Genomic DNA, 9,894 nt, shown 5'->3' with positions numbered 1-9,894 from the left:
AAAAAAAAAAGGGAAAGGAAAAGAACATGACTACTTAATGGCCTGAGCATCAAAGTCTGTATGACCATGATACCGCATGCATGATAATAACATGATCTTCTCTGACTGAATTGGAAGACGTCTTATTTATTCTCAATTTAATGATGTAAAATCAAAATTTGCCTGTGCAGATTCAAGCTCCAATGTTTGTATAGAGGACTCCTACATTTCTACAGGGGATGATTTGGTGGCAGTAAAGAGTGGGTGGGATGAGTACGGTATTGCATATGGACGACCTAGCTCTGGAATCACCATCCGGCGGATCACAGGCTCATCCCCTTTTGCTGGAATTGCAATTGGAAGTGAAGCCTCTGGTGGTGTGGAGAACGTCTTGGCTGAGCACATAAACCTCTACAGCATGGGGATTGGCATCCATGTGAAGACAAACATTGGTAGGGGAGGGTTTATAAAAAACATTACAGTGTCAGATGTGTACCTGGAGAATGTTCGGACGGGAATCAAGATCTCAGGTAATGTTGGCGACCACCCAGATGACAAATTCAATCCGAACGCACTCCCATTGGTCTCTGGGATCAGGATCAACCAAGTGTGGGGAGTGAAGGTTCAGCAGCCAGGGTTAATACATGGCATTAGGAATTCACCTTTTACTGGGATATGTCTCTCTAACATTAGCCTTCAGGGTGTGCCTGGGCCAACAACTACTCCATGGAAGTGTTCTGATGTAAGTGGTGGTGCTTCTGGGGTCAGTCCCTCACCGTGCGTAGAACTGATCAGCACCCATGACAGTGGTTCTTGTTCAATCTCTTACTGATGTTTGTCTGGACTATATCAATTCTTCTGGTAGTCCTGTTGAATGGCCATATGCAACTCAAGACTGACTTCTAAGAAATTTTATTGTGCCTATTCATCAGGACTACCTTTTTTCTTGTCTTCGTCCCTTTCCCCCCTCATTTTTTCATGTGCAAACGCTATATTTTATTTAACCACAGAACAAAGAAAATCATTTAAGTTATTACATGCCATTGTGTTAAGCTTAGTAGCAGGGGATGCTTTCATCAAGTAAATGACCATCCGTGGGGCTGCCTCAGCAAGAGATGACTCATGGAATTGGCCGCGACCATGACCTCACTCTAGGACTCAAGGTCTGAGCCTCTGAGGTCATTGATACCATGTTAGCTATCTTTTCACCTAAAAGCTGGAATTGTTAGGAAGGAGGGCTTCATTGTCTACATGAACACAAAGTTCCTTCTCCTCAGTCCTGATCATATGATTTGAGGATCATTTATTAATGGCTAATTTGTCAAGCTCAACAATGGAGATTGGAGGCCATAAATGAAGACATTCCTGCTTAGTAAGTACTAAAGTACACATAACATAACCACTTATATATCACAGATCAGAATTACAAAACCAAGTAGATACTGTACATGAGTACAACCTCCCAAAGGAGGAAGAAGAAAAAGAAAAGGTAAAACAAACATGGATAGGAGAAATCTCTCTCATACAAGAAATGAGAATCCATGGGCTTCTTCCAGTTTCCTAGCTATCTATGATCTGTGTAAGAAGCAACTGTCTCTATTATTATTCTATACGATACGAAGAGAGAGAGAGAGAGAGAGAGAGAGAGAGAGAGAGACACGGAGAGAGCCCAGGAAGGGGAGAAGTTAGGTGATCTATGGCTTCATATCGGTCAAGAACTTACGGAAGTTCCTCAAGAACATGAAACCGCCCTCTTCCTCTCTACCTTCCTTCTCCTCTCTCTCTTCTCTCTCCTCATGCTCATGCTCATGCTCGTGCTTGTGCTCGCGCTCGCGCTCGCGCTCGCGCTCATGCTCTTCCTCGTGGTGGTGGCGGTGGTGGTGATGGTGTCGCTCCATCTGATCTTCCTCGCGAAATCCATTGTTGTCTCCAAGAGGCCTGCGAGGAATCATCATACCGGGGATACGACGCATCTCGCCTTGGTGGAAACGAGGCATGGGATCGAACTTGGCTTCCTCGCTCATGATCATGTCGTTGCCGTAAGAGATCTCTCGCCCGTAGGTGAAGCGCGGGCCCATGCCCATACCCCTACCCCTACCCATGGGTTTCCCGAGCTGCTGGTGGTGGCGGCACCGGATCGGGAAGCGGAAGTGGAAGGGTTGGTGGTGCTTTAGTGGCATGTGGTGGAAGTGGTGATTGATTGGACGGAAACCGTCGTCGTACGAGACCTTAAAAGGTCTCATGCTTCTGACGGTGGTGCTGTCGGCATCAGATTCAGGCAGATCCTTGGGTTCAGTTTCCACGGCTCTATCGTCGGGAATTTCTTCAGAGTAAGATTGGATTCTGTCGGTGGGGAGGAGGATGGAGATGGTTGACTTGGCATCTGAATCTGAATCAGGCAAATTGTTGGAAGGATTCCATTCAGTGGCGAGATTCTCTGGTTCCTGGAGCTGAACCCTAGCCTGAGCTTGGAACGAAGAGAGAACAAAGAGGGCGACAACGATGGTGAAAACTACGGCGACTCTGCTGGCCATTTTGTTTCGACGGAGAAAAACTTGAAGTTAGATGGTTTGGAAACTCTTTGGTTATTTATAGATGGAGATATAGGGCTTTAGCTATACTATTAAACATTTCAACCAACCACGTGATTGGATAACTGGAAAGAAAGAGAAAGTATGTTATTGGCCTCTCAGATGAGAACCTTGCACGAAATTTACGAACTGCCAAGTGGCCAAGTCTATTGACTATTTACATGGGGATTTTAATTATTATTTTTTTAAAATTTCACATGCACCGTTGCCGGCGCCGAAGTCGTCGCCGACGAGTATAGTGGGGTAAAGCCGTAAAATACGTAAGGATATTTTTAAGGTTTTTATACCAGACTATATTGCTTAGCATACACGGCAGTTGACTTTGACTTTTTAGACATCAAGACTTGATGTGGAGTTGAGTGGTATTAAACGGTTAGTCCGGGTTATAAAATCCAAATCAAAATCTGGAAGATGTTTTCTGTTTGGTAACGGAGGCTATGTTGGCAGGTGAGAGTATCGGTATGGAATCGGTCATATCGGATGTATTGTATTGGTGTTGGTTGAGACTGATAAATCGTTATCTGATCGATCAGGATGAAAAGAAATTGGATATGCCGGTTCTATGTCTAAAATAGTCGATTTCCAGTTCATTTGATGACAATTGACACAACTAGAGTTGTTCGAAGCTGCAACGATCTCGATGGATCTTTCTATATGACTAGGGGTGTCAATTTCAGGCCCAATCGAGCCAAATATGTTTATGGCCTGATTAATTTATAAATAGGTAGCACATGACGTAGCCACCTAGTCCGATGGAAACCTGATCAGCCTGATACATTTATAAGTCTGATTTGAATCGACTTCTTTAAACCCAACGTAACCCAACTCTTTTAATATTATTTGATTTTTTTTTTTAATACTATTTGTATTTAGTGGTAAGGCTATTATGTTGTTATCTGAACATTTATTTTTTCAGGCATTGTTTAATTGATTTGAGTTCCGTGGGTTAAGGACTTAGTATCTTAGTAACTTAGCTGCTTTGTCCAACTTTACTTAATCTATTTTAATTATGGGATCTTTCTTTGTTATGTCCATTTTTACCCAAATTTATTGGTATTCCCCTTCAAACATATTTAAGAGACCAATTTAAAAGAATATTCGGTTCAAGTTAAATATGTCTATAGCCCGGTTAAGGCCCGGTTATGACAGCCCGAGATTGATTGGCTTAATTATCAACCTTACTATGCCTGTCTTGGTTAAGCTCATTTAGCTAAACGAATATTCACGATGTAGTCCTAAAAATTGGTCGAGTCCAACTATACCCAACTGCGATCGGCCTGATCCAACCGCTTGACACCCCTACATAGGACGATCGAGATTTTTGTTATGTGGGGTTGAGTTTGAACCGGTCAAGTGGACCCACCGCGTGGACGAGTGCTCAACGGTGTAGTAGTCTACGGTTGGCCCAGCAGCCCAAAACACGGCAGCACGGAATGTCGCTTTAACCCGAGTTGTTTTCCCCCGGTGGGAACGGCCCACAACAGCTGGATTGGAATTTTAATGCGGCCCACGTATTTACTTCCTCTTACAAAAAGCTCTTGATATTTGTCACGAAACCTTTTGAATTTTGCAAATTCACGGATAACCACATGTTAACCTGACCCATCTATTTCTCAATTCAAATTAAACAATGGTATGATTCTATGAACTAGAAGAAGTCCAAAAAGTCCATCCAAAAAGTGGTGGAAAGTAATAAAGATGTTATTTGAATTTATTCATTAGGGTGGAATCGATCAAAATCCGTGGGAATTTGATAAAAAAAAAAAACCTAAAAGTCCTAGTTTTTGTATAGGATTGGTTAGAATACACTAAGCTGATTTATTTTTTCAAAATCTAGATGGGATTGAATTTTTGTAGATAAGTAGACCCTAAAATAATTCTTTGGTCATGTGCCAAGTTTTCGCCGAATAGAATTGGTCACATGACAAAAATCATCGAAAAATCGAAGACTACAAAGATGGCATGCATTGAACTACGAGGGAGAGCATAGACACAAATGGAAAAATATGCCATCACATGAGATGATGCATAATTGAATTTTAGTCTTAAACTTAACACAATTCGCATAAGGATTCACTTTCCAGCTCACAATTGAGAAAGTGTTTTACTTCAAAGCTCTAGAACTAGAGTTGGAGATCGCTCTCCGGGCAGTATTAACTAGCTACATCACCTCGGTGAGGTTGCTTGCAATTCGTGTGGCTTATTAAGAACGTTCTCTAAATATTCAACTGTCAGATTTGCCATATTACTCATTTACTTGTCAAATATGCCAATTAAAGAGGTTCTATCCTAAATAGTGGTGTAAAAAAGAAAAAAAAAATTGGCTTAAGTTTTCCTTTACTTCACTCTTGGAGATGATAGCACCAAAAAGAAAAGAAAAGAAAAAAAATCTTGGAGAAGAGAGAATCGCTATGTAGTGGTGATGTGACCTATGATTGAATTCCTATGTCATTATTAATTCCCACACTTATTGTATAAAGTCAAAAATACCCTTTTTCATGCTAATCAGAGGGTTTAATCTCCATAGTTCATATTGAAGATATGTCGTCATCTAATTATATATGAAGTATATATGTAGTTTACCCAAAAATAAAAGAAAGTGTATATGTACTAATTGGTGATCTAGACTCTTAAATAGTCATCACCTAAAAATTCATATAGTATACACATATGGGTTGATATAACAACAATTCACCCTTATTTGATGCCATGCCTGATAAAAGGCTTTTTATCTTTTAGTTCCTTCAATCTCAATCAAATACACGTATAGATAAATGATTTGTGTAATTATGAACTTTGTATAAAATCCTCCCTACTAACTTTTTAATAGTTTACCTTTTTTTTTTTAATTTCAATTACTATGTATGGACAAAGCTTAGACTGTTCCATTTCTTAATACTTAAGGCTTGGACCATGGATGTGAAGTGTCAGGCCAACTCTAGAACATTGGACAATATAAAACGTGTGGAGATGCAACAGTAGAGTAATAGTAAGAAACTGCTTAAGAGGACAAAGGTTGACTATTGTGTGCGAAAGGTATGACGTATGTGAGAACCACGCATGTGGACGCACAGCTCACCTCCTGCTATTTTGGACCTTAAGGAGATCTTAGCAATTAAAATCAAGGGCAGAAGCCAGGGGGTTTCTAACACAGAGAGAGAGAGAGAGAGAGAGAGAGAGAGAGAGAGAGAGAGAGAGTTTCAAATTAGTTTTATTTGATTTTGAAAATGGGGCTTTGAATGTTTTCACGCTCACGCAAGGATTTAGTGCTCGATATCGACAGATCTACTGGTACCAATACCAAATACAAAACTGATCCGATCGGTGTGTATCGATCATTTTTATCCTCGCTTTAAAAAAAAAGTATATTTTTTTATATTGTTTTACCACTGAATGATATGGGTAACCGATATGAATCGATCAGGTATTGAGTATTAGTCTCTGTCGATACTGATATAATATGACCAATACGGCCGATACAATACCGATACTTAAAACCATGCTCTCACATGATTTTTGGAAGCTGCTTTTGAGCAAAACACTTTTATATGAGAATTTTAATCCCACATTGGAAATGGATGTGAATGACACGAGGCTAATGTGTAAGAATGAGAATTTCAAGAGTAGGGTTCTTGAAAAGATGAATCTCTCTTCCCTCATGTCTAGGGTTTGATTGGATTTATTTTCGAGTTGCCCTTGAAAGTCATCTCTAAAGAGTTATTTTCCTTCTCTGGAGGTCATTTTCTTTCAAAGTTTCACCTTTTTCCATGGTTTCAAGTATTGATATTGGCACCTGACCGATCTGGATCGGTTACAAGTATCGTTTCAGGGATAAAAGCATAAAGAAAATGGACATTTTTCTAAAAGAGGTATCTCTCTTCACTCATGTCTAGGGTTGGATTGGATTTACTTTCGAGTTGCCCTTGAAAGTCACCTCTAGAGAGTTGTTTTCCTTCACAGGAGGTCATTTTCTTTCAAAGTTTCACTACTCTTCATGGTTTCAAGTATTGGTATTAGCACCTGACTGATCTGGATCGGTTACAAGTATCGTTTCAGGGGTAAAATCGTAAAGAAAATGGACATTTTTCTAAAAGGTGAGGGCAAAAGTGACCAATATGCACTGATCAGGATCCAAAATTCATGCTTCTCTCATAATAGTCTTTATATTATACTGTTTACAAGAAGTAGGTATAATTGCATCCAACCAGTCATACAAGCAGCAGATTCTACAGGCATTATTGATACACAACATCCAACATTTATACCAACAGGAAATGAACAAAATATAGTTTGGAAACAGTAAAATTGCCGATGAAAGAACAGGAAAAATTCTTGCAAACCAGGAATTAAACGACTCACAATACTCTTGTAATTCATCCTTAAGTCTACAATTTTCAATAAGCTCTAAAAGAACTCCTAGAGCAGGAGTGCAAATGGTATAACTTGCTGGGTAGCTTTCCATGTTTTCTGCGAGAGTGTCGCCTGTTGCGAAAGTAAATCTGTGGATCTCACCCTATGATGAGATTCATGGCTGTGACGGCGAAGGAGATGTTGGAGGTTTGAAATCTGGATACTGCATTCATAAAGGAGATCATTTCAGTTCACATCACAACATGGGCTCCTAGTGTGTTGTGCAGCAGATAATCATTGATGGTTAAGAAGCTGGACATGGTGACATGAGCTATCTTATTGAAATGCAAATGAAAATGGTAAAGAAAATAGGAATATGTAAGGGTACTAAGGCTTTACAGATGGAAATGGAGACAATGATTTTCGCAGTCCTGGAACTGATTCTGGTTTGGGGACTGAATTTATCTGCGGCACAGGATCTGCAGCTGCAATTTCAACTTCTGGCTCTGAATTTGGGCTCCCCTCCTTGGGTGCTGGTAGAAGAGACTTCCCAATTTGCTGAAATTCCAATGAAATGATAGCAGAGAAATATTAAAATTATAGGTGAAAAGTCCCCTACTATTAAATAGTTGACTACAAAAATGTACATTGATTTTTAATTTATAGAACACTACGTACTTGAGAGTCTACTGTAGCCTATAAACATATCAACTTCAAGTATTTCGGAAGTCTTTCGTAGTATCAAACTGAATGCATTTGCAACAGATGGATCATCAAACAAGCTTATAAAATGACCTTTAAGATGAAATCAAGAGCTGATGTACACTGTACAGACAAAGCCCCTTTTATGCTCTATTTTATCTTTCTAATTTTCTTTTCAGATGTCACAGCTACTCGGGGATTTACAAGCTTCTCCAACCTACTTTCTTTCTATATCACAAGTCACGACTGCATAGCCTTCAGGTACCATAAGAGTAGTTGCTTCTATTCAAAAACTTCAAAAAACTTGAAAAATTCAAAGGGCTATTTACTGTGGTGGAAGTGCAAATATACAGTGAAGTGTGAGGCTTATGTGGACAAGTACATTATACAGGTGGGCAATCTAGAGGGTGCCATATCAGATAGTCTGGTCATGCAATGGATGAACGGAGGCAGTTCAAGTGGCTGGAAACCCTGAATTGCAGGTCTCAAAGTTTGAATTATCAGAAAAGGAGCTTCTCTGTAGAGGTTAGATTTTTCTACCTTAATATCACCAACAAGCTCTTTGGGAGCAACCTTGGTGTTCAAGAACTCATCAACCTGTTGCAGTGTTTCCCTCCGATCCTGTAAGTCGAAAGTAGTGGAGGTTTTAGGCTGTCTCAATTAATTATCAAGTCAAATGTCATATATACTTGAACCGAGTAGAGTACTAAAATTTAAAATAATACAGAGAGAGAGAGAAGGGTTCAAGAAGCTCATTGATGCGATATCTATATGTGGACTCCCAGTCAACAATCTAGGCTGTACAGTATACCCTGTATCGGACTCAAATGTGGGAATCACATCAAGAAGCCTTCTTAATAGTCTTAGTTCAGAAATATTAGAAGTCTTGAGCAATTAGAAGAAAAGATGGAAGTACGGTGAAAGAAAAGAAGGGGACAAAGTGTTTTTTAGTTGTCTTAAAGCTAACAAAAAGAATCCTAGGATTGTGAAACTCAACAATTCAGAGGCTGTTGCTTGAACATGTGGTGGCTCACTAATGTAACAGTCCAGACAGACAATAATTGGACTGTATGAATGGGATGAATGGGATACAGACTAAAAGACCAATCCTTCTGGCCACTGATCATTTTCCCTGCATTCTTGAAAGATTTTTTTTTTTTTTTGGGGGTTCCCAACTTCCTTGAAGATTTAAATGAATAGTATGAGAGGACATTCATACTAACTTCAGCAAATAGGAGTTTCTTGCTAACAAGTTGAAGCAGTGCAGCTGAACCCAAAACTTGAAGTATTGTTTCTATCTGCAAAAATCAAGTGCAAGCCATTAAAGTTAATTGACATCAACAAAGCATTCAAATCCAAGCAGGGAGAAAATTTCATGGCCCAACCTCTGTAAATGCCAATAAACCTAATCCAGTTGCCACAGCTATCCCAAAGGTAACAGGCAAAGTGTCAGAACTTTCCTGCAATTAAATTATCTTAATCAGCATTAAGAAATGCACATTAATTATAGCCCAAAAAAAAAAAATTTTGTAGTCCCACAAAGACCCTAGAAATCAAACAGTGCTACTTTTTCAAACAATAAATGATCTACAATTACAAGAAACAAACACCTTTGAACGGTCATGATTTCTTACATCAAGTTGAATTTTATTACCTTCTCTTTTATTCAGACAAAAAATTGATGATACTCCATCAGACAGAAATATGTGAAGTATTTTTTAGTTCTTTTTGTCCACCTATCTGACATGCCCCATGGGACTTCAGCTACAGCTAATAGAGAGTTAATGTGAGAGGGGAGAGGGGAAGGGGGTGCCTTAAGGCACAAGGTGAAGACAGGTGAGTCGAACCTTTGACCTCTTGGGAGCCTGCCTCTACTGGCAAGGCACCAACTAACTGTGCTAGCAGTTTTCTTCAGAAATTTGTTGTCTTGTCATATGCTAATGCTGCCCATTCTCAATAAGGGAAGAAAAGAGCCAGATGTTTATTAGCACCAACCACCTATCTAACATGCCCCGTGGGACTTCAGCTACAGCTAATAGAGAGTTAATGTGAGAGGGGAGAGGGGAAAGGGGTGCCTTAAGGCACAAGGTGAAGACAGGTGAGTCGAACCTTTGACCTCTTGGGAGCCTGCCTCTACTGGCAAGGCACTAACTAACTGTGCTAGCAGTTTTCTTCAGAAATTTGTTGTCTTGTCATATGCTAATGCTGCCCATTCTCAATAAGGGAAGAAAAGAGCCAGATGTTTATTAGCACCAACCACCCAACACGCCCC

At 39.8% G+C, this 9,894-nt stretch overlaps 2 protein-coding genes across 5 annotated transcripts in view; one reads left to right on the top strand and one right to left on the bottom strand.

Moving 5' to 3' along the window:
- Positions 1-1,017, top strand: part of LOC122061528 (probable polygalacturonase) — a 5,920-nt gene extending 4,903 nt beyond the window's left edge. For all 3 annotated transcript variants that reach the window (XM_042624818.1, XM_042624817.1, XM_042624816.1), the window contains exon 6: positions 171-1,017. In XM_042624818.1, the coding sequence (XP_042480752.1) occupies positions 171-811 (641 nt within the window). In that variant the 3' untranslated portion in view covers positions 812-1,017. The remainder of the gene's footprint in view (positions 1-170) is intronic.
- Positions 1,018-6,697: 5,680 nt separating this feature from the next.
- Positions 6,698-9,894, bottom strand: part of LOC122061849 (rhodanese-like domain-containing protein 4, chloroplastic) — a 6,573-nt gene continuing 3,376 nt past the window's right edge. For both annotated transcript variants that reach the window (XM_042625352.1, XM_042625351.1), the window contains 5 exons: positions 9,008-9,082; positions 8,846-8,920; positions 8,163-8,243; positions 7,320-7,478; positions 6,698-7,143 (listed from right to left, as the gene is read on the bottom strand). In XM_042625352.1, coding sequence (XP_042481286.1) covers positions 7,096-7,143; positions 7,320-7,478; positions 8,163-8,243; positions 8,846-8,920; positions 9,008-9,082 — 438 coding nt within the window. In that variant the 3' untranslated portion in view covers positions 6,698-7,095. The remainder of the gene's footprint in view (positions 7,144-7,319; positions 7,479-8,162; positions 8,244-8,845; positions 8,921-9,007; positions 9,083-9,894) is intronic.

The sequence above is a fragment of the Macadamia integrifolia genome, chromosome 14 (assembly GCF_013358625.1).
Source record: "Macadamia integrifolia cultivar HAES 741 chromosome 14, SCU_Mint_v3, whole genome shotgun sequence".
NCBI lineage: Eukaryota > Viridiplantae > Streptophyta > Magnoliopsida > Proteales > Proteaceae > Macadamia > Macadamia integrifolia.
This window is presented reverse-complemented; position numbering and strand designations above follow the sequence as displayed.